Raw genomic sequence first — 25,283 nt, 5'->3', positions numbered from 1 at the left:
AATAGTTACTTTATAATCACAAAGTTTACATGTTAAACAACATTATAACAGTGAGGTTATATAACATTAATTATTACATTACAAACGTTGACTGTTACAATATTATCATTCACTTTTGGGCTCATTAACTTCATGTTTAATGGTGTTACAACATGACGTTAACATTAAATGTTTGTCAATTTCATTGTTAATATTATAGTTAATAATACAAAATAACCTTATTATTATAGTGACAAAGTTCATTTTCACGTATGTGTGCAAATTATTACATTACAAAAGCATTATTCGATTAAAGAATACTAGTACTATTTTACTTTTTTTTTTAAGAGCAGACTAATCCAAGTTTTAAATATATATTCCAAGGATACAATGGTTGTAGTATATATGGTACTCAGTGGAATACAAATTGACTGACTGGGTTGCATGGAGTCATTTGTAAAACTTCAAATGACTATGCATGGGATTGAAGCGGCACTGGCAAGCCTGCACGACCATAACAATAAATAATACCATAGATCAATGTCTTGATGAGTCATATGCATGTGAATTATTAGCTGGTGAAGATAGCAAAGCATATCATCACTCCTGCAAAAATTGCAGATACATCAACCTAATAAAAGGTTTTTTTGCACGTATATTTTGGCTGCATTTGGAAGAAAGCAGAAGCCTTCACATTGCTTCATTTCATCAAATATGTCAAACACACTTTTCACAGATTAAAGTTTCCGATTTGACTTGCTCGTATCGAAGTCCCCTGGCCACTACAATGTTGCACCACGGCAGCCATTAAAAAGATCAAAATACCCTCACATACATGCCTTAATTGGGAGAGATACTCTATTTCTACCATTTCATCTCGTGATCCGAGTTTATAATGAGACAATTAGTTTACTTTTTAAACAAGTAGTAAACATCTATTAATTGGATAATGATGCCGCTGATACTAAATCTTAATTGCAAGAAAGAATTTCTTAATCTCCCTAATTGAATGCATCATGCATGCATGTATTATCTCACCAATAGAGAAAAGGGCCGCAACTGCAGAGAAAACAAGAAACTGAGAGCATGTGGCAAGTACAATCATGTTTTGTAAGGGGGACATGACAATGTCACATATTCTAGCATGTTTAAAGTTTTGCATGTGCACTGTACTATACCGACTAAATTAATAAGATAGAAAGGAAGAAGCTGAAGAGGGGAAAAACATTATTTGGAGGTTGGCAGTTTGACAATTTAGGAGAGCATCGCTAATTTTTCTGCTCAACAAATGATGAAAATATGCCTCCTGTTTTGACACATGAACCAAATTATCAATCATTTCTAGTTTTATTTTTCTAATTGTTTTATTTATTTATTTTTTTATTTGGTGCACTAGTGTGAAAAATAATAATTAATTGTTCATATTTTCATATAGGAAGTCACGATAATTGTATGTGCATTTTTACACTTTTCACAGTAATTTAAATATACATCAATAGTTGAAAGTCATTCACGCGCATATGATTATAATCAAGCATTTTGTTAGTCTAACTGACAGTTTCGAACCCAAGACTTACTGAATTTGAACATCACACAAACCCAACAATGTACAAGGGAACCCAAGACCTATCGGCTTCGTCCCTGGTCGATGGTGTCGTCATAGGGCTCAAAAACGATTTTGGTGCAGAATATTTCTTCAACTCGGACGATATTCGTACAGAATTGTGAATCAAATTTTTGTGACACAACAGCGACCTAAAATCTCTGCAGATTTATGCGTGGTCAGTGATCACTTGAGGCCTCGAGGGAGAGATAGGGGAGGATTCTCAGATCTGGGTGGGGTGGCAGAAAAACTTTCACAAAATATAGCCAAGCAGGTTATATTGCAAGTAAAAGTTTCGAATATCACTTCATCATTTGGGTTAAGATATGGAGCAGGACGATGGCCTAATGGTACACTTTCAAAAGCTGCATGCAGGCATCAATTGACACTGACACTTTGGATGTATAGGCCACACGAAGGCTTAAACATTGGTTGTTGGCGTTTAGGTGAGATAAGGTTTGAGAGATGTCAATGTGTATGTGTGAGATGATAGCGATATCGATTCTACTGGCTAGAAACCAACCAGGAACAAGAGAGCATGAGGGCTTGCTTGGCTTATTTTATAATATTGTCTTAGTTCCATTTCGACTAGATTCTTCTTGATGAATTAGGAATTAGGACCTCGGGGTAAGAGTAAATACTTCTAACTAATTGAGCCGACACAAATTCGCCCTTTGGATATTATTATGTGGGTATGACTATAGTTTAGTGGTTCTCTTCCAAGATTAGTGAAAAAGAAATCATTTTGTCACCAATCTACGCAGTGTATATAAATTAATATTATACTTTAGAAGATAAGTTTGTTGTCTACCGTATTATGATATGTAAATTAATAACACCACGTGACAATGTTACGTCACATACAAAAAGTTATTGTTGAGACACGTGACAACCATTTGTATACAATTCAACCATTGAATACTAATTTTCCAAAACATTACTAGAGAAGTTTTCCTAGAATTAAACTACGGTGAGGAGATTCAAGAGAAATATATGAATCATATTTTTATGTTCCGTTAGTGTCAATTTATCAAGGCAAGGACACTTAATATTCCTAGACAATTTTTACACACGACTTTTGAAATGCATAATCACCTTGAATGGTTGAAGCTTGGGCCGGTATGGAAGTGATTTTAAAATGACTGAAAATGTTTTTGATGGAAGTGTTTTGGGTTTCAAAATCACTTTACGTGCATTTTGAAAGAAGCAACAATTGTGTGCTTTTTGTAGGAAGCACTTTAAGTGTTTTTTCAAAACTAACTTGTATTTTTACTAAGATTTGGTTGTCATCTAAAATTTTCGATTATTTTAAAAGCATTTCCACACACAACCTTGATTTGTTAATCTAGTGATATACATTTGCGCTTTAATTAGTTTGACACATTCACTAACGTCAAAGGTGGAAAGTAGTAGTTGTTAGGGATGGTAGCTGTGGACCTCTGTACAGGCCTGTAGGTTTTAGGGCTTTTCTTTTCTTCGGACTCTTGAGTCCATTCCTGAAGAGCCCATTCCACGAACCAAAGGAGCCGGATTGCAATTATACAATTTTGAAAGAGAATGATAGAAAGACTAAATTTGTAAGTTAAATTTTGTAAACTAAATGATATGGAAGTTGATGATTGAATTATTACTTAAACATTAAATAGCGTGCTCATATCTTATTGGTGACAACAAAATTACTGATTTAGCAATACTTATATGTATTTAATACAATCAATATCTCGATGTTAAATGATGCTGATATTAAATACATGTAAATATTATAATCAGTCCCCAAAACTGCATCCGAATTTCAGCAAAATCGTTGATTAGTTATGGTTTAGAGGCTACAACACAAAAAGATTTGATTGATTAGTCTTCATAAGAGTATCTCCAATGAGTTTCCTAATATTTTAAATAAAAAAATTAAAACCTATTGTTCACAGTTATAATGACTCTCTAAATTAAATTTATAGTCCTTTAAGTTAATTTTTAATTTAAAAATAGAGAGCGTGATTGGAAGTGCTCAAAAGGTAGCCCTATCCCGATAAGGACATAATTTTGTAAATCACCACAAATCACCATACAAAAGCCCATGAAATCTTGTGAATTTCTTGAGGATCATACATTAGCTATCGTAATATATTGTGTAGATTTTGCTAATTGCATACAAGGATTAGTAGAAAGTTACAAGCTTATTATTTAATTACATGGACGCCACAATGATCACGTCGATTAACAAATATCATATGGACAAAATATGAACTTCCACAAAAGCAAATGCTCACTTTTTTGAAACAAATACAGGTCACAAGCAAGTATTTTCCTGTTACTAATATCATATTTCACAATCAACAACAACAATAACAAAGCCTTTTCTTACTAAGTAGGATCGGCTATATGAATCCTCATTCAGGATTCATTATCATAAGGATTCGACGTAACCTAGGAGTGCCGGCTGTCGACTACCTGATGCCGTTCACCTCCTCCTTTATCCGGGCTTGACTATCAGAGAAAAATATTTACCAGTAGTGTAAAAAAATGAGAAACACTAATACCCCACTATATTACAGACTCAACCGAACCAAACCCTTCAAGACATCATTTATGCAACTCAAAACATGAAATGTGGGATCCCAGACATGGTCAAATTATCTGATACAAAATATTGTGGATCATGATCGTCGATCATGTTGATTCCGAAGATGATGGAATCATTTAAAGGTTCCGAGACCAACAGCAGCCTCTCCGCCGTACGGCTGGAAGCTTTCCCTGGCTCTGGAATAGCAAACATAGTAGAACTCAGAAACTATTGTGGAGAGGAAAATGAAAGCTGCTCCTGCACCGAAAACTCCCTTTCTCAGTTGCTGGCAATCTGGAGGGCTTTGGCCGAAAATGGTCCTGTACTTGGTGTGGTAGGCATTCCTCACTGAACCCGCCAGCAAACATGCCTCAGCAATTAAGAAAAAGACCCTGGTAAGAGTACCATCAATAAAATGTGTAAGTAATTCATATCCATATGACAATCCATTGCAAGATGTGAACCTTAAATTCTGGCGTGGAACTTCAAATCTAAACGTAGTCTGCATTTATAAGAACAAATGTATTGATCTAATTAAATCGATAAATTATACTCAATCCACTAGGCAACATTTTTTTTCAGCATGTTATAAATCTTACCAGCAGACTATGAAAAGGATAACTGCCCAGGCTCTTGACCCTCCAGGTTTCAATGGCTTCCCGCAGCAGAAGCATCGGCTTGCCACCATTATAATGACCTGACCTACCAAGAAGAACAAAAATGCACCAACCCCGTAGCCAGTTGCGATGTCTGACTCATAAACACAATAGTTGTAATTTAACTCAGTATTCTGAACAACATTCGCCTGTCATGAACGACAAATAGATTGTCAGCAAGGACTGCCTCTTATATATCAGCTGGAAGCCGAATGTACTACTATCTTTTAGGCTATTACATTGAGGATGGATAAACTGGTTTCTGCATGATTATGACGATGCGAAACCGGTTTATTTTAAGGCCTCTGTTCGATTTCTCAATGGGTTAAGTAAAATGCGATTGCCTAGTGGGAAGCTATAACAATAGCCAACAAGCACCGACTTTTTAGACAAGTAAAATTATTGTATTACTATATAGTATATAGCAAGATGCAATTGCTGTCATATAATGGGCACTGTCAAGGGGCCCAACCTTCAGCAAAACTCCTTAGAATGAAGGATCAGTAAAATATTATTTGGCTCATTTCGAGATTTCATTCGTTCAATATATGGTGAGGAGGGAAAAGCTCTGTGGATTCTTACTTCCCAAATCAACAACAATTATAAGAAGGAAGTTTTTGGATACTAAATTAATCCCAACTCTTTTTTTTTTTAATTTTGTGATACAAGCGATACTGGGGAGGGGGAAATTGAACTCGGGGCATCGGGTGCCAAGGTGAATGGTCTTAAGACTCTTAACCAACTGATCTACAACCCCCCCTGCAAATAATCACAACTCTTACGCTCAACCAACAGTTCTGAACACTCTTATTTGGCTCGAAAATCTCCCAAAACAAGCTTTTGGTTCAAGAACACCATCTTATTCTTGAAATCAATTTATTGTATGATTCAATTACATTTGCCTGCATATGTTTCAGCGATCAATACAATTTGCTCCAACATATTCTCCAAGAAAATCACATGCATGCATGAACAGAAACAACACATACAAGAAAGAAAATAAGCAATATCAGTAGATCTGACCATGCTATGAAGTAAATTATTTGTATTAGCAAGAACACAATTCTCTTGGCTCTCAAGTTTCTGATTGAACCCATGTATTTTTTAGCCTCATTGATCAGAATAACAAAATTAAAAGTACTAGGCCCATCAAATGCCAAATGGGTTGCTTTTATTTTCTTCAATCCGAAGCAATTGACACAGACTGCATCTAGTTTCCTACATTTTCTTGCATTTTCTCAGCATCCAAACATAATATATCACCAAAGAACACATATTGCACAACCAGAAAAACATTTCCAGTAAAAACCAACATTATGGCTTAAAAAAAAAGGGAAAGAGAAAACTTACAGAGCTTCTCCTCTGCTCAGCTGCAACAGCGAGCCCAAAAGCAATGACATTCAGGATGAACACTGTAATCAGTAACAGCTTGGATGCCATGGATTCAAGAACTCACTCACTCCCCAGATCTCTCTCTCCTCTCTCTCTCTAGTCTGCAATTTGTCTATCTGTTTCTCCCTCTAAATACAAAATCCAACTGTGAAGTGTATTGAATAAGTGAAGAAGCTTTAGAAAAAAAGGAAAATAGTAAAATAGTGAATAGATATGTTACCAACAGAATGCTACATGCCACCAGTTGAATGACATATGAAAATGGGTTATCACCTGCAACAGGAAATTACCAAAATAGGCAGCACTGTTGGTCAAGAATATTGGAATTGGAACTTCGTTGAAAAAAAACTGAAGCAAAATTTGGATAATTGCAGAAATTTTCTGGGTGGCATTCCCACTTCTCAAAACCACAAGTTTGCTTAGTTGGTAAAAGTAGTCAACTTTTACTCTTATGTATTTTATTTTGTGTCTTTTATGTTTGGGGAGAGGCAGGGCCAGATTTAGGATTTCAGATGCAAAAGTAAATGCTCTTAATCACTTAAGTTGTAAATTTTTTACTGTAACATAATTTGTGTTTGAAATCTACGAAATGTAATACATTTTGTGTTAAAAAACTAAGAAATGTTGGAGTACGCTATGCGATAATATTTTTTTTATGCTCAAGAATAAATTTAGACGCGAACATCAAAATAGTGAAGAATACAGACAAAGTGAAATTATGTTGTTTGAGCTCATAGTGAATATGTAATTGAAATATGGTTAGTGTGGTCTACGAGAAAGAGGAATCCAATGTTCACTTTTTACTATCAACTAGTTATTAATCTAGTGATATTTTTCTTTTCAATGTTGAAAGAGGTTATAAGTTCGAATCCTCCATCCCCTAATATTAAAAAAAAGGTCAAATTCTTATTATTTGTTAGAAAATAATGATTCTAGGTTGAAATTCTACAATTCATTCTCGCTCTATGAATTTTATGAAGTTTTCATCACTTACAAAAATGAGGAGCTAACGTTATCGGCAGAATGTCAATAATTCTCATAGTTTTATTCTAAAACAATTGGATAGGTGAAAACAAGACTATCATTTGAATCGAAATAACAACGAATATGTTAAAAATGCAAGTTGGACATCCCGAGTAATCAGTTTTTATATTTAACATATTTTTCATAATTATATTTAGCCCTTTTATTGTTGGAGGGGTAATTTTGGCATACGGACTCACGGAGGATTTTAAGGATCCATACCACACCAGAAAGCTTTCAAATGATTAATTATATATTCAATATTGTCGGTGAGGAGTTGCGTGTCGTTGTTGTTGTGAGAGAGAGTGAGAGAGAGAGAGAGAGAGAATCAATGGATGCTTCTTAAGGGTAAAGTGCAGCAGGCTTTTTCATCAACAAGATAGATCTGATCAGATCAGATCCAACGGCTGATTTTGCGGTATTTTTGGGACGCTTGAAACACACGAAAGAAAGAATATTTGAACCTTTGCTTTCAGTCAGTGTTGGATGGTCTTTCACTCTCCTTCTGTGGATTTTATACCATGCACTACACCCCGTGCTTTATTCAGTGTGTCCTCGCCTTATCTGCCCCGTGAACTAGAAACGAACATGGTGATATTTGCCTGTTAACTAATCGGACCGAATTTATGGCCTAAGATTACCAAAACGACGCTAGTTTATGAGTTTAATTCAATAAAATCTATTGTTTGAAAGAAAATATATTGTTATGAGCATCGACGGAGCCAAAAATTTTCTTTTGAGAGGGTTATAATCTGTGACGGAACTAGAAAATCCTTGGGTAGATGAGGTATACAAGTTTAGTAGTACAAAAATTTGTTGGTGGACATGTCTTAGCGATGGTTGGGATAGAGGGATTGAAATAGGAAGTTGGGATGTAAAATTTGAGTGAAGTGGATGAGTAAGTGAAATACATTTTCTCCTTGCTCTCGCGCATGCCACTACTGCCCAGTGCCCATCACAGCCTGGTGTGACGCTCATTGCCTTGTGGGTGTGCAACATTTTGATGTGATGGAGGGGATTTTTGAGGTCAAGGTCATCCCATGGTTAAAAAAGCCTCATAATATTGTTTCCCACATCCCCGACTAAAATATACATATAAAAACATAATGAGGGTAAATGAAATCATTATGAACAAAACTTGACGACATGAGTAAATTTCATTAGCATGTAATAGACATATATACACCTACTTAGGCGATCAGGTTGAAGCATATATATGTCTCGCATTACATGTGGTTCAATATCCTAGAAGATAGGGGTGTTGATTTTTCACCTATGCGTTTCGGGTTCAGAACTCTCTTCTCTCCAATTGTAAAATTTTCGAAGTCTCTCTCCCCTTAATAATAATAAAATTAAAATATATATGTATATATGTGTCTAATAGTAATTAAATTAAAAAAACTATATATATATATATATGTAAGTCTCACATTGAAAATGTCATGAAGTTAAATTCTCTTTATATTGAATGATTTCATTACTAATTATATAATAAACAGTTTATGTACGTGGGACGTTCACTCCCATTATTACTAAGGTTTTTTGTGATGAAACCCTATATCTTTTAATTGATGGTTAAGTTGGAGTTAAAGTTGTTGAAACAAGACTCACAAGCATAGAACACTTGTGTGTTGGGGACGATCGTTCTTTTTTGTCAAAGATAAATCGAGCAATAGATTTTGTTGTGCGACAAGATGGTAGTGGAGGAAGCATAATTTGACCATGCTTATATGCCCATGGCTCCTCAACTTGTTAATATTTTCCCTGGAAGCTTGAAGCATTCCAACAGAGAATTTGCCGCTTCATATGTGACACAAATATACAAGCTGTTGTTACATGAAATTGCTTTCCAAGTTATTGGATAATGAAATGATTAAATAAAATATATGAATATTGTAGTTCATAGGAGCGTTTTCCCGTCAAACCCTAAATCATTCCCAACTTTGAGTAGTTATAGCGAATAAACTCCACAAACTCGTATGACAAATGTTCAAGACCTTTTTTTTTTTTTTTTTTTTTTTTTGGTTTTTTTAAGGGGGGAAAAAAAAGGTTCAAGACTATTTAGATTTGATTGAAATGATAACTTTAACTCTTCTTTTAATGGAAGAATAATGGGAATCACTACTTGTATTTAATGTTTAAATTATTTACAAAATTGACGATATTTTTGTTGAAATATCCAAAAAATTAAGGATGAATATGGAAAGTAGGTGAAATGCAAACTTCACCCCATATCGATGAGATTTGGAAAAATCAATGAATATCGACAATGTTCATCAATTCACTATAGAAATATTGTTGGAACCAATTACATATTTCAATCTTTTCAACTCTTTATGAGAAATTTTTCTTTAATTTTGATTAAAATCTGAATGAGTTGATATTCTTCTCCCATTGTAAATTTTCATAATTCGTCAAAGAACAACCGATATTGATATCGATATATATCTATTAATTTGCATGTCGATATTTCCACCTATATGAATATTTTAAGCACTGCTTGTGTTTAATTAACAAGCTCTTTCACCGTTCAAAGAGCGGGGTCACCACAGAGGCCACAAAAATAGTTAATCATTAATTTAAAGGATATAGGGTGGTACAAAAGTGGCTTCACTAGAGTTAAAAGTATGAGAGACAAAAAGGGTTATATAACAATATAAACAAGCTTTGACCCAAAAAAAAAAAAAAAAACAATATAAACAAGCATGTAGAATCTTATACTGCAAACTCGCTCGTTTTCAAGAACCAAATGCTTCATCCGGGTTCAAACCCTCTCATTCCCTTAGCATAAATTATTATAAATATCGTTTGTATTAAAAGAAACACAAATTCACCGTTAACAAATTAGGTAACTTTTGTGCATCTTATCCTCTTATACAACTTACTATCGTTTAGAGAACCGCCTCACTATTTTTGGAACCTGTCTATTTGCAAATTAGGTTGTACGCATACCATACACAAATCGTAATAGCTTCTATAGAAAATGAGAAATAAAAAGAAAGAAATAAAAGTGAACTTAAATACAAGGACTAATCAGACGGCTAGTATAACATATTCTTACGATATTTTATGAACAAATCTTATGTAATATATACCTAAATGCATACACCAATTCATTTCCTAAGAAAACTATCGAATCATGTGGTAAAAAATTCTCAAAAGATTACAACTTTCTGGCTGACGATGTTCGTAAATGATTTTTGTATAACCAAGGAGATATTTCTGAAATGGCATAAAAATCTTGGAGAATAAAACTGAATTAATTTTATACCCTTTTAGTTATAAGATCACCTTCCTAATACAAAAGATGGTTTACTTTTTACTTGAGAAAATTAGTATCTGCTAATAAGTTGAGATATAAATACTGCCCTAATGAGTACCAAAGGCCAAAACTTTCCTCTCCCATCACATTGCCAAAGCCAAAATAGTCTCTAAATTTTTTTCATTTTCTTCTTCTTCTTTGGATAACAAATTTTAGTGCAGAAGTGAGAAAGCCATTTTGTAGAAGGACAAAGCAAAATCAAGAAAACAATGTGGTATGGTGCACTCAGAGCTGCAATTATATGGACCAAGGCTTCAAGATGGAGAAAAGTGTCCAAATGGTAAAACAATCTTTCTTGACCCTTTAAGTTTTATTATTATTGTTTTGTTTGCTTGTTTGTTACAAACGATATTTTACACTAATTTCTATAAACTACTGAGAGGAAATTCGCACTTGGGTGCGGAAGGAACACATCGCTGTAGCCAACTTGGTTAAGCTTAAGTATTGCAATCCTTTACGTTTTATATACCAATCATCAATGATGGTGTAAATGATTATTATTTGTTTTACAATGATGTAAATGCTTTTAGTTATTTTCTTCGAAATCGGGTTACTGCATATTATTGGTCGAGACTTTGTTAATCGTAAACATGCGGCCCTGCTCAGATACGATTTTATACGTATTTTAAAGTATTGTGCCACATTGACCTTGATATGCACAGGGTTATCAAATTTTGGTTACACAACCAAGAACATCTCTCTAATGGTATTACTGTCAAATGATAGAAGAGATGTCACGTTCGATTTCTAGTCTCCTATTGTTTAAAAATAAAAGATTTACATCAAACTCAAATATGGCTGTGCCGAGGTGACAAATGGTGCATGCTTGTATTGCAGCAAGAGCCTGGTTACGCAAGTGCAGAAGCATTTAACCATCCAAAAGAATAGGAGAGATGCTATTGTGAGGCAGGCACGTGTTGACATCTCCCTGCTTCTCCGAAATGGACAGCTAGAGCAAGCTTTACCTAGGGTAATTTAATCTCTTGCTAATCAAGGACTGCACTACCTAATTGTGTTTTTTTTTTCCCATCGTTTACCCATGTTTTTTTTTAAAAGAAATCAATTTTGGCCACTTGGGTTTTGACCCGACTCTTGTGGTATGAGAGAGATACTTTGGTACAACGGGAGATATATTTCTCATAACTTTTTTTCTTGTCACATGATATATGTACAAAGTAATGCACTTCTAGTTATTGATAGACTTTTTTGTTGTTGTATGATACATCGTGGATCTTGAGACTCATCTGAAATTGCTTCTGTAAGAAGCACTTATGGTAATAAGTTTGACACGTGTTTCTTAAAAAAAATACTTCTACTGTTCGGACACCTTTAAATTTTCTTTTTTCTTTTTTTTTTTGCCAAACGCAATAAGAAGTGCTTTTACCACCCCTTAGTTTTAACAACCACCCAAAAGGCGTTAATTTGGTTTCAAGTCTCTTTAAAGGACAACTTTTGACCACCCCTTTTGTTCTTATGTCCAGGTTGAGAAACTCCACAAGGACCAGTGCTTATTGGCTGCATATGATCAAATTGCCCATTTCTGCAATTGCATTACTACCAGTATTGTCCATGTGTACAATAAGAGGTAAGTATCAAGGGATTTGTAACTCAGTTTGTTAAAAGCAATAAATTCCCTTCCCCGATAAAGCTTATACAAAATAAAATTTAACAAACCAATAAATTCTGCAGGGCAGTGCAGGACTTGCCTGGTGCTATTGGAGAAGCAGTTGCAAGTTTAATATTTGCTGCCTCAAGATGTGGTGAACTGCCAGAGCTACGTCTGTTGCGTGGCCTGTTCAAAGAGCAATACGGATGGGAACTCGACGTTATCAGTGTCGAATTACGTCCTGGGAATCTTGTGAATTCTCAGTTGAAGGAGAAACTATGCATAACTCTGATTCCGGATGATGTGAAACAATATTTAATAGGTGATATAATGAAGAACACCAATGTCCAGCTGGCGCTTCAGGATAGCCAAGGCACGACACGCCAGGTGCGCACAAATGTTATTTGTATCATATTTATTGACCACATTATCGACGACATTGTTAATAGAACCTCACATCAGAAGTTTATAACCTTGCACAATAACGTTTAGTCCTACTATATTTGAAATGTCAATTTGATGGACTTCCTAAAAGTGCTTTTCCTGATGGCACAGAACTATAGCTTTGCAGACAGAGATTTCAAGGATGAGCAGAAAGCTGATGGGATTCAAATACAAATTCCGAAATCGGAAACAGAGAAGGGTTCTGGGATACGTTGTTCGCTGTCGAACGGTAAGCTTTCACTGGCCACGCTATCCCATTTTCAAAATGGCTCAAACACAACTGCTGGTTCAGTTGGCTTAAACAAAATCAAGAAAAATGATATCAACTTACGGGACGGAAATGCAAACCCTAGGACACATGCCATGACTACTACACCTAGAAAAAGTACAAATGGGGATGCTGTGAACAAAGATCGCTCCAAGATGTTGGTGAAGAGTCGCCATTCTTTCGCTGGTCTGGTTGATGGACATAAAATGGCGCAGGGAACGTCTCCTTGCTCCAGCCATGTCCACCCCAAGCTTCCGGAATATGATGATCTAGTAGCCAAACTTAAGTGTCTCAAGGCAGAGTATAGGCATCGTAAAAACTTTTCAGTTTTCGAATTATCTTGAGAAGGATGCAGCAATGGGGTTAATCTGCTGATTTCGTTTACGGTGAATGATGCTTGCATAGTACTTTATGAACGTATTGTTACCGAATTGAGTATATTTTTACTTAAACTCTTAGGATTCCAACAACTCATTCTTCTATGCACATTTTACTTGTACAGACAGGAGAATTCTAATTGGTTTAGTTCAGAACTGTCAAGGCCTCCATGACAAATCTAACCAAAAGCAGTTCAACCATGTCGATGATGTTGAATCATGTAACGACAGATACATCTTACGAATTCTTACTCCAAGACCAATTGAACGGCTATTCTAAACTAGTAGATCGGCAAATTCAGCCTGTGTGGATCAGTGACATCACAAACATTATATACTTGCTGATTAACAAAGGTGCAAAGATGTCTGTTCTTACACAAACAAACAGATTTGATATAAGAGAATATTACAAGAGATGCAGAAAATAGCTCGTATTGTCTATCAATTCAAATGCACAAGCTATATCAAATAAACAGATGGCTATCTTTCTACCTTCCTAGGATATACAAAAAAAAAATACATAACTTACAGTGCTCTCCTTGTGTGGCAGCAACACCCGGAAGCCTTATTGGATACGAGAGCGGTGAGGCTATTGCATTTGACAGCCATAAAGAATGCATCAGCTGCATTATCAAGCAATTCAATTGGTCGGTCCAACCCTTTTGGACACGAACAACCCAAAAAACCAATGGAAAAGTATTATGACAGGCTGGAAACAAAAGCTACGAGCAATGAATTATCTTAGTTCCACAAATATCAATTGACAGGAGTGTTTCGGCTCTTCCGCCCAAACAATAAAAGCTTCTTAAACCCTTTGGCAGCTTTAGGAGAGTTCTCATCGCTGTTCCACTTCCTCCTGGAGTGGAGTTCCGCGAGTGTTTCATCACTTGGTGGAGTAGAGATTTCTATCTCAGAGATCTCAGAAATTGGTAAATTCTTAGTTTTTGCACCAGTTTCTTCATTGTTCACAGCTGAAACAATCAAAGCTTTCTTAGGTGATCCCAGAATAGGAGGAGATACACTCATTTCCGGGATATAATTTCTCTTGTCTTCACTTAGAACTGGAAATTCTTTAGGCAACTCTTCAACATCACCTGTAAACTGATTCAGTTTTTGAGCCTTCTCTTCAAAAGGTACAGATGAAACCAAATTGGGAGAATACCCGTTGCAGCTACCGTTCTCCAAGGCCTCTCTTTGTAACATCAAATTTCCCTCATTCTTTTCAACTGAAGATGTACCATGGATTTCTTTTTTCTCTTCCAAATGATTGATGGAACGGGTGGATTGAGTTACAACCGCAGCTGCTGACTTAACCGGCAGTGCTTCTGTGGATTCTATGCAAACCTTTTCCTGGACATTAGAGTCAGATGAAATTAATTGATTTGATTTCTTCAGGTCCTCTTTTGCACCCAAGGGTTTGGCTTTGTTTGGAGTGGGTTTCTTATTCACTGCAGCAGCTACCTTCTGTGATGAGGCACTTGCAACCACACCATTTGCCTTGATGTTCTGTGTTTTGGGTTGGCCAGCACTTGGCAAAGTTGGAGTTAACTTTTCAGTTACTCGTGCGGTTGCAAGGCGTTCAATGGTGGAATTCCGCATGACAGGCTTATCTGATTTCTTAGTCTCATTCTTCGAGTTAGTCATGGAGATTTTGGTAGTTTTATTGTCCATTGGGGCCTTCTTAGATATTGCTGTATTAGAACCACTCCTTTCAGCAATTCTCTTCTGGCGTTGAATCAGTAACTCCTCCATTCTCTTTCTCCGCTCTTTTTCCTAATAAATATTGGAAAAGAAAGTCAATGAACCAGCAAAAAGGAAACGGAAGGGAGAGGGAGAGTGTTAGTAGCAATGAACAAAAATCAAGTCTCAAGACATCTAAGCCATTTGATTTGGGAAACACATAACACACATAACAGAAAGTTCAACTGCATAACGAAGCCACCAAATAATAAGTTTCTAATAAATTGACGGGAAAAGGGGCGAAAAATCTTTTAAAGAAATAGTAAATATCAGATACAGCCAGTGATATGACTACAAACTCTTTAAAACTATCTTAGAAAACCTTACAAAGGGAGTTTCTTTCAGTACATACCATTTCAGATTTGCTCTTGTGGACTGTGCTTTTGCTTGCAGGAGCAGGTTTCTTGCTTCTTGACATAACATCAGACTTGCTTTTCGCCAAAGATCCATTTACAACTTTAGACCTGGCTTTTTGTCCAGGAATTCCACTATTTTTATCATTCCTTCCCTTACTATCAGAAGGCTGCTTAACTTCATCGGAATCACTTGCTTCAGTGCCAGGATTCTTCTTAGTAGCTTCAAATGATGAAGCAATAGTTTCATAATCCATTTGAGGAGTCCATGGTGCCATAGCATGCTCCATAGCTGATCCACGGTCAAGCATCATGTAAAGGTCATCTGGTTCATGAACACTATACGCTTCAGGTTTATCATTTGAAGTTTCTTGCATGCCGTATTCGTCTTGAGTAGCTCCATTGATCTCTGGGACGAAGCTTATATCTGTCCTGAACTGAGAATCAGATTGATCAACTAGTGATCGGTCTTGAACCATGAAAGAGTCATCCCCTAGAACATCTCTCTTATTTCTCTCCGCATGAATTGCATCAACACCATCAAACAATTTCTGATCATTATTGACATCCCTATTTGCTGATATATCTGTTTGTTTGTTCATGAACCAATCCCCTTCTTTAGAACATTTGGTTATGTACGATTCATTGACACAATCAGATAAAGTATCACGGGATTTGTTCCCGGATTCTTCAGTTCTCCGTGAAAATAATACATCCTCATATGTGCTATCTTCTTTCTTGGTAATCCGGCCAACATTCTTATCACCTTCGAAGTATTGGACACGTGGTTTACTCTCATTAATTGAATCCCTCTCTGTCACCACAAAAAATTCACTTGAATCTGCTCGTTGCTTAGTCACTTGTCCTTCACCAGAGTTCTTACTTGAAAAATATTCCTCCTCAATCTGTACATTGTGTGGTTCTATAGCAAACGAACTTTCATCCTTGTCCCTCATGAGAAGGTCTTGGAAAGCATTCCAGTTTTCATTTTGTTTTTCTCCCTCATAAGTACATGCAACACCACTATTTGAATCATCCACAGCACCACGGAACTTGCCTCCACCTTGTTTTTTATGACGACGTGAGGTTGATTTATGTTTCTTCTCAAATGACCCAACAGCTTCCTCTACCTGCTGTTTAATGGATTTGCCATCAACAAATCCATCCTCGTCGGATGAATTTCCCTCAGACGTACTTCCTGTTTCTTCATCCCTCTTAGAGGTTATGTAATTGATATTTCGGATAACCACCCTTCTCGAGGACTTTCTCCCATGCCTTTGCTTATGCATCTGATCATCAGATTCACTCTCATAACTGGAGCCAGTGTTGTCACCGGATCCATCTTGGTCTGAAGTTTCTAGTACTTTTTCATGAGAATGTTTCTTTTTATTCCTATGAGATTTACGATTCCTCCGTCCATCAGATTCCTGATCAAAAATAGGGCCAGATTCTTCCCCATTCGGAGGCCATTTCATATTCCCTGGATAATATGGCGGAACCTGCATACCAGGAAAAAGGTAACCTTGATACGGGTGCACTTGTGGATACACAGGACCTTGGAAATTGTGCATGTACTGAGGAGGCTGGTTTGGCCATGGGTTTGGTACTTGTGCCTTCCCATCCATTGATGACATCTTAACCGATGTTGGCAAGCTATTATCTGCACAAGACAAGAAGACGTTGGAGATGGAAGCTGAGTTTCTTTCCTTCTATTAATATTATTGACTTCTCTCTAAGATTGTTCAGATGTGAAATGAAAAAGAAGATGATCATTGAAATATCCGTAGATTGTGATTTTTAAACCATGTCATGGATGAGTTATCTAATATAAAGTTGCAACAGAAGTTTTTGGGCAGCGTAGATCACAGCCAAATTATAGGCAGAAACGGGAAAGACTCATGGGTGTTTAACCATACCTTGGTTCGCGTCCAGACTTCCATGACTTGTTGACTCCGACGCTGATGTGTCTAATGAGCTATTCTTCCCAACAGAGAGAATACTTTGGTTAACATTTATCATGAGATTCTGATGGGGGTCGTTATCTTCTCCGGCAAGAATTATTCCTGATGTTCCCAAGTACGGCAGTTGTGGCTGAGCGAGTGCCTGCATTGCTGCTATTTCTTCCATCCAAAGTCTATCTTCGTTCTTTTGCTTGTATAGATTTATGAAATTAATGCACGCCTCCCTGAAAATAAAACGCCGAACCTCCAAATGAGAGAAATGGAGAAAAACAGTTTCGAGAAAAGAAAAATAGAATTGGATCGCATTAATTTTGGAATGAGGATAAAAGCCTTCAAAAAACTTGTGGAAATCGGTAACAGGTCAGTCAAGTCAACATTTCATACCTTAAACGTGTAGCTCCAAAAGTATCAGCAAAAGAAATAAGATCGTCTATGTAGTCCAGTTCAAATCCAGCAACTAAAGCACGAGCATAAGCCATCGCTTGCTCTTTGCATAGTACTACCTTCCGGGTTTCCAAAACACGTTGAAGACGAATCCTGTTCAACACCAAAAGCTGAATAATCAATGCATGAAAATGCAATTTGTTCTAACCAAGAAGTATAATAATCACATATGAACTTTTGAAATTCCAGATTACTTACTTGGAATTTTCTTCTGGCACAGCATCAAGGGCTCCATTGGATTCACTGTTTGACTAAAACACCATCACAACACAACAAAACGGTTCATTATAATTGCAAGAGCTCCAAAAGGAAACAAATCGGTACTTTTACACATATACAATTGCCGAATGATGCATACCTTGATTGCAGTTGACTTATTTTGATTCCCATCTGCGGTCGACATTTGAGAAACCAAAAGTTAGAAGACAAATTTTCTCAACTGTAGCCGTTAAACTGACAAGGACAAAGGGTGCCCATGCACAAGCCTCCCACCATTGCACGGTCCGGGTTGGATCAGATGCTTACTCCTGTGAGACGATTTGTCCTATTTCTACTTACGACCTCTATGTCACAGCGGAGCAGCCTTACCGGAGAGATTAAAGCATGCTTAAGGGTTCAACAAGAGTCGATATTTTGTTATCTTTAAGGACATACAATCCCTAGTATCTGGGGAAGATTTTCCTAAAACACTATTGCTCATGCAGCACATCACCGTTAGTATCCTAAAGAGCAAGAACTCGCAATCTTTCCCATGATAGAAAATAGTGTTTAATCATTGATTTTGATGCTAGAATAATTCAACAAATTGAGAATGCTGTAGATTCAGTAAATGTAATCAGCAGGTAAATGAATTGAAGAACATACAATAACATAGTAAATAATAAGAAGGATCTCCGAAATGCACCTTCTGATTCAGCTAGTTCACTCGATTGAATTGAATTCTCAATTTGCAAAATCTCCCTCTCAATAGTCATAAATCTCTCAAGAACTTCTGGCGTGCTAACAAATTTCACAAACCTGTTGCATTCACACAAATAACATCACACCAATTACTCAATCTGTCAACAATGAAAACTATTTCGCGCTTCATCCGCAAGACATAACGTCCTAAAGATCAGAACTTTACACGATTACATCAAATCTAAAAGCCACCTGAACTCTCCAACTTCAATGTTACCACTTTGGTCATCTCAATTACAAATATAAGTGTTTATTATATAATTAAACCAATTCTTCATTCGAATTTATCACAAACCCAGATCCAAACTTGGTGATCAAATTTAGGAAATTATCGCTCAATTATGCTAGATAATTAGAAAAACACATACATTTTTACAAAATTACCTCTGCAAAGTGGCTTTGGTGAACCAGGAGGCACCGGAGTCCGAAGGACGAAGAATGATGGAGTACCCTCCTTTGGAAATCTGATCCTTGGCGCATTTCAAGTGACCAAGAAATGGTTCTAGAAGCCCTGAAGCCAATTTCTCGTTTGCACCACCACCAGCAGCAAATATCACCAGTTCACATCTTTTAACACACAAAAAACTAACCTTTAGCAGAAACCCAGAGAATGTAAACTGTTTCATTGCATGAAACAACATCAAACTACACGAAAGATTGGGTCTTTTATGTACCTTGTCCTGGTTGGAGTGAGTTGAAAGAGAACATGGTCAAGGCGAGTTCTGGAGTCCATTGTGTTAGAGAGAGAGAGAGAGAGAGGGAGAAAGGCGATTAAAATGTGAGCTTGGTGGACATGGGAATGGATACGTTTTGTTTGATTGGGGGTGTGCAAATGAAACTTAGAGAGAGAGAGAGAGTGCCAGCAGACGGTGATGAAGCTGAGCACATGGGGCAATATTTTTTCAGAGGGTTGGAGAGGAGAAAGAAGCACTTTTAGACTATACGTGAAAGTGGATCCCACGTGACTATACCGACGGGAACGTATCTATCTTACGTCTCTCTCTCTCTCACACACACACCCCACATTGTTTTCACGAGAGAGAGAGAGAGAGAGAGAGAGAGATGAATCTAAGGTGTTCGATCTTTCTTAAACCCACTCCACTCCCCCACAATCCACATCATGGTAGCGTTAGATTGTCAGAATTGCTTTCTCTCTTCTGCAAGCTTGTTTTCGAAGAGATCCGTATTTAAGAAAACAAAGAGAAAGAAGGGGTCCTCTCTCTACCTCTCTCTCTCTCTCTCTCTCTCTCTCTCTCTCTCTCTCTCTCTCTCTCTCTCTCTCTCTGTTTGTACCCTTTTTAGGGTCAACACTCTCATGCTGGATACGTGATAATATATATGTGAGAAAAGTGTGAGGAAAATGCTATAGTTGGTTTTGCTTTACTGCTAATATTACAGATCTTGAAACGAAATAGAGTGAGGGAGTGGACAAGGAATCATCACACCGTCAAGCACCAACCGCAAAAAAGCTACTTCCTCTCCTCAAGGACCAGTGCCTATTGGATAATGTTAGCTAATCTTATTCTCTCCCCTTCCTTACCTTCCCTTTTACTTGAACGATTACGAATAAATCATGTCAATATTTTATATTGATTTTTTTTATAGAGACAATAAGGTAAAAACAAAGTGTGAGTGGAGGGGAGGGAAGAAAATGAGAATAGGAGAGAAAATCCTACTCCAAAATAAAACGAAAACTTTAACGAAAAACTCCCGGTACTGCTCATTTTAACGAAAAACCACATTTTTACACTAAAAAGTCAATCATGGTACTATTCACTTTACCATTTATTTTGTTTAAAACTCAAGATTTTCAAGATATTTTCATTAGTTTTCCTAAATAAAAATGCTTCCCTATGGAATGGAAGGAAAAAAAAAAAAAAAAAAGCGAGCAGAATCAAGTTATGAAGGAATTTCACATTTTCTAAATAATTTCACTCCTCATGAATCAGTTATGACATTCGGGATTGACTCTCATTCATCTCATTTTCGTTGTAGCAAAGTTAGACGAGAGATTGGATTGTACCATAAAACACATAAAGACATTGGCTTAACAAAAAATATTATTTGAACATTGTGTATGCATGAAAGGTTTCAAGGGTTCTTTGTTTTCTGCTTATGATGTGAACATTGCAAGGCCAAATGAAAGATCGAAATATTTGGCTTTTCCAAGTGTCATTCCAATTATTATTTAATGCTTTTGCCTAATAAGCCATCAACCTTATTTCATTTCGATATTTTATATTGTACAAAGTATACTAAATTATTTTCATAAATCATATATGCAAATAATAGTTTTATAAAAGATGATGGAATAACGGGATTTCAATTATGGTTTTACATGCTAACAAAGAGAGCACCCAACAATTTATTAGTCACAACGATCACTACTCACCTTTCTGTTATGCATTTTTTAATTATTTTGTTTAGCTTCTTCCAAAACTTAAGCCACACTTGATGATTTTCAAAAATAATTATGAGTACCCACCAAGTTGTATATGGCATCCCAAGTCCCAAGAGTAACTGGATGTAAAGAAGAGTAATGTTATTCTTACCATGTTTTTGCACCATATTTTCATACCACCTTAGATGACATTTGATGTGGACAGCCACATCATTTGAATTAATCAGATTTTTAAATTTAGTTCATTATTTAATAAACTAATAATTAAGAAAAATTAGTTAATTAAATGATGATTGTGATATACAAGGAGTATTTCTCCTTCATTTCCTTGGGTTTTGGAAATTTTTCAAATGATGTGGCTGTTCACATCAGATGACACCTAAGGTGGTATAGAAATGTGATATAAAAACATGATATGAATACCATTACTCTGCAAAGGAACTCAATAATGCTATTCATACCATGTTTTTATACCACATTTCTATACCACCTTAGGTGGCATCTGATGTGGACAATCATATCATTTGAAAAATTTGCAAAACCCAAGGAAAAGAAGGAGAAAGACTTCTCGTATATCACAATCATCATTTAATTAACTAGTTTTTCTTAATTATTAGTTTATTAAATAATGAACTAAATTTAAAAATCTGTTTAATTCAAATGATGTAGCTGTCCACATCAAATGCCACGTAAGGTGGTATGAAAATGTGATACAAAAACATGGTATGAATATCATTACTCATTTCGAATTCCAAAGTTTTATTTTGGTTTTGTTTTTCTTTGTGCATTTAATTGTTTGGCAAGTGTTGAATTGTCTTTGGGCATTTAGAGTACGTAGTGAATGAATCTCAAGTTGATGGAAAAATAGTCCTTGCATGGCATATAAGGAGTGTGTTACTCTTTATATTATTGATTAGTTTTATTGTAAAACTTCAGCCATGAAAAGTAAGCAAAAGTAATCCTCAGCTAAAAACAATTTCTATTTGGCTTTTTTTATTAACATCCTACATAATGTTGAATGTACCCCACATTAAAATTTAATATTAAGTGGCTTATGTAACCTACTATGCAATGACAATCTCTACCCTATGAGGTTTAAAGAAAATAAGAAATTTCTAAATACACCCCAAATTACTTTTAACTTATTATTTATCTTCTTCAACTATCAAAACCCCTCTCACCCTCCACTTCATTGTTGAATAAAATTTTACTATTGAAACTATAAACACGTTGATTGAGAAAAAATTTAACGAATGGAACATGATACCAATATTTCGGAATCTTCACATGAGGTAAAATTTCATATTTGTCATTGTTTTAATTATTCAATGACATCGGTAATTATTTAAGCATGCTTTTGCTTTCCATACCACCCAATTTTATAGGGGGCCAACCCATCAACGCCTTTTCCGTTCTTATTCATCTTCTTGGGTTTACTTTTGATCTGTTAGGTTCCTCCCAATTGCCATTTTTTAGCAGAAATCCTTTTGTTAGCAAAAGGCTTAAAGAGACAGAGAAAAGGAGATTGGCTATGATGACCCAATGAAATTCAAGCTTAACAGACCGGATTGTAGACTTATCATTTTAGAGAATGTTATGGTTTTAATCTGAAGTCAATTTAATTTATAAAAATTGAAAATGAGTATTATAAGATTTGAAGAAAGTATGTGGGGTGTATTAAGATAATTTTTAATTGAAAAAGTAAATATAGGATGTATTAAATATGTGGGATTTAATTAACAATATATGAAGTGTTAATAGAATAAACCTTTCTATTTCTAACACTAGTTTATAAAATGTTAGGGAATAAAGCAAATACAATATTATGTCCTATTTTTAGACATAACGTCCTATTGTGAAACAACAATCTACCTTACATTAGCTGGATGCATTAAGACATTTTATCTATGATGGTGATGACCAAACACCCATTTGTAAACAGTAACATTTCTGGGTCCATTTGCTTTCTCTTTATTTTGTATTTTTATGATTAAGCATTGATATGAAATCTTAACCACCACCACCACCAGAGGACAAGCAAAACTTTCATTTCCTACTGCCTTCTTATCCATATGTTTCTTCTGAGTGTCGCAAAACTTTGGATACCTTGTGCTCCATCGGCCTTGAATTTGTGATTAAAAACTAGGAGCAAAGTCATCCCAAATAATGTAAAAGTGGAACTATTTTGAAGGTTTACTGATGAGTCAATATTATATTACATATTCTACTCTAATCTTAGTTTATTTTGGTTATTATTTTAGAAGAATGTTGATACTTTGAATTGAATTTTCAATATAGGACTTTCGACTTCTTCTGGAGTAAAACGTAATCAAATGGATAATTTTGGAGTAATTGTAGTTGGAGGATGTTTGTGAGTTGCTTAGCTTGATTGTGTCAAAATATTAGATTTTTCTACGAAGTAGTTATTTTCTGGCGATAGAATAAAGAAGCAATGCGTTGTGTTGGAAAAGTGACGTTTTGGGCTTAATTGCGAGTTTTGGAGCTCAAGATACCTCTTTTGGATTCGGCCCCTTCTGGAGATGTGTTCAGATGTTTCGATCTTTAAAACAAGTTGTCATGGGCCGGATTTGGAGGAGATTTGAGGCTAAAACGTGATTGGACAGTTCCTTTGCTTAATTAGGACTTTATCTTTTAGTATATTTTATTATTATTTGGTTTCCTAGTTGGAGCCAAAGACTTTTATTAGGATTATCGTAGAGTTTAGGACAACGATATAAGTCTTTGGCCGGCTCTAGTTTTTCTACTTCTTCTTTGATGCGACTTTGGAGATAGGAAATTGGCTAGGGTTCTTGAAGAATTTTAGACTTTTACTGTGTTTTCAATCCTTTTCTTCATAATAATATTTTCTATGATTTTAATTATGAATATGCGTAACTAATCCGTTTTGCTAGGATGAAACCTTGAGCCTTAGCATAAATATGTAATTTTTATTTAATTGCTTATGATTGGTTGCATGTATGCTTTGAATTATTGATCACTGTTTTAAACCATCTAACTGTCTTAATCCTTGATCACCATTAGGATCTTTAAAAAAGTAATTCGATGCAATTCGGTCGGAATATTACAGGAGAATTGGGTTTTGCTTATTGTGGTTAATAATTGTAATTTCATTTAAGATGAATATCACGTCTTAGGGGTTGCATGGTTTTTCGGAGGGTTTTCACAGAACTTAATGAGTTTTGCATGTTTATATTTGATCTGAATATCACAGATAGATTGCATGTTAGATATATGTTTTTGCTTGAATATCACGAGGAGAATATGTATTAGGAAAACCTAACCTTCAAAATTGCATATGTAGATCATAAGTAATTGGTAAAAAATACATAGGATTGTTATGGTAATGGCAGAACCCTAGTGCTTTTATAAATTGGTATTTAAAAACTCTTTTCTTTTATCATATTAATCTTGGGCAAATTTACTATTTGTTTTTAATTAAAATTCGTTTTTAATATTACCCAAATTAAAAATTTTTTTTTTTCAATTTTTAGTTTTAAGTAGTTAATTAGGAATTGGTTTTACATAAATTATTTAAATAGCCATTGTGGAGAATGACCTTGCATGAACATCTATATTGCAACATCTTTGTACTCTTACAAGTATTTTGTGTGATTTTAACCTTTTTTATGTAAGTGCTAAAAATCCTATCATTGACCTAGCTGTATATACATGTGAGCATGATGAGCACGGACATATCTAAATAATTGAATCAAATGCACTGTTGACAACCTAACAAATTTTCATTAATTTGAGTTCAAAATTAATTGTGTGAGATATTTGATATCATGACGAGTTAAATGGACTTGACTTGAGAGTGAAGAATGATTGATTAATTAATTACTGCAAACTTGTGTAACAAGATTTCAAAAACGAAAACAATTAATTAGAAATTAGAAAGCAATAGAATATTTTGAGGATTTTCTGTTGTTAGCTACTGAAATTACACTCAGTTTCGGGTTAACTTTTGCCGAATGTTGGGATTCATGATGGACTGTAAGGAGTTAACGGAGAAAAATCGAATATCTTAGGATTTTCGATTGCTTGTTATTGAACTTTTTGCAGAATCTTCAGAATTGTTGCTGCCTGATACTGCAACTCACGGTGAACTTCCAATATTCGGCAAAAAGGATATAATATTTTGAGGATTTTCAAATGTTGGCTTCTAAACTGTTA

The 25,283-nt window shown here is 35.5% G+C and overlaps 3 protein-coding genes and 1 non-coding gene across 6 annotated transcripts; 2 read left to right on the top strand and 2 right to left on the bottom strand.

Annotated features, from left to right (window-relative positions):
- Positions 1–3,863: 3,863 nt before the first annotated feature.
- On the bottom strand, positions 3,864–6,577 carry LOC137716370 (uncharacterized). 3 transcript variants are annotated; one of them, XM_068455816.1, is made up of 4 exons: positions 6,411–6,577; positions 6,149–6,318; positions 4,742–4,947; positions 3,864–4,534 (listed from the first exon to the last, which is right to left on the bottom strand). In XM_068455816.1, exons 2-4 carry the CDS (start codon positions 6,236–6,238, stop codon positions 4,276–4,278), a joined length of 555 nt encoding a protein of 184 aa, XP_068311917.1. In that variant the 5' UTR covers positions 6,239–6,318; positions 6,411–6,577; the 3' UTR covers positions 3,864–4,275. The 3 variants fall into 3 exon arrangements, with proteins under 3 accessions (XP_068311917.1, XP_068311916.1, XP_068311915.1); XM_068455815.1 differs by having other exon boundaries at positions 6,149–6,335; positions 6,411–6,576; XM_068455814.1 differs by lacking the exon at positions 6,411–6,577 and having other exon boundaries at positions 6,149–6,402.
- Positions 6,578–10,744: 4,167 nt separating this feature from the next.
- LOC137714537 (uncharacterized) lies at positions 10,745–13,197 on the top strand. Its single transcript, XM_068453731.1, has 5 exons — positions 10,745–10,815; positions 11,373–11,505; positions 12,017–12,120; positions 12,225–12,528; positions 12,697–13,197. The coding sequence occupies exons 1-5, from the start codon at positions 10,745–10,747 to the stop codon at positions 13,195–13,197; spliced, it is 1,113 nt and encodes a 370-aa protein (XP_068309832.1).
- A 398-nt stretch (positions 13,198–13,595) lies between these two features.
- On the bottom strand, positions 13,596–19,932 carry LOC137716369 (COP1-interacting protein 7-like). Its single transcript, XM_068455813.1, has 9 exons — positions 19,363–19,932; positions 19,073–19,255; positions 18,633–18,745; positions 18,087–18,118; positions 17,927–17,979; positions 17,669–17,821; positions 17,240–17,508; positions 15,323–16,983; positions 13,596–15,003 (listed from the first exon to the last, which is right to left on the bottom strand). Exons 1-9 carry the CDS (start codon positions 19,419–19,421, stop codon positions 13,987–13,989), a joined length of 3,540 nt encoding a protein of 1,179 aa, XP_068311914.1. The 5' UTR covers positions 19,422–19,932; the 3' UTR covers positions 13,596–13,986.
- Positions 19,933–22,613: 2,681 nt separating this feature from the next.
- LOC137716660 (small nucleolar RNA Z107/R87) lies at positions 22,614–22,707 on the top strand. The gene has a single exon (XR_011065725.1). It is a non-coding gene; the product is annotated as a small nucleolar RNA Z107/R87 (small nucleolar RNA).
- Positions 22,708–25,283: the final 2,576 nt, after the last annotated feature.

The sequence above is a fragment of the Pyrus communis genome, chromosome 14 (assembly GCF_963583255.1).
Source record: "Pyrus communis chromosome 14, drPyrComm1.1, whole genome shotgun sequence".
Taxonomy (NCBI): domain Eukaryota; kingdom Viridiplantae; phylum Streptophyta; class Magnoliopsida; order Rosales; family Rosaceae; genus Pyrus; species Pyrus communis.
This window is presented reverse-complemented; position numbering and strand designations above follow the sequence as displayed.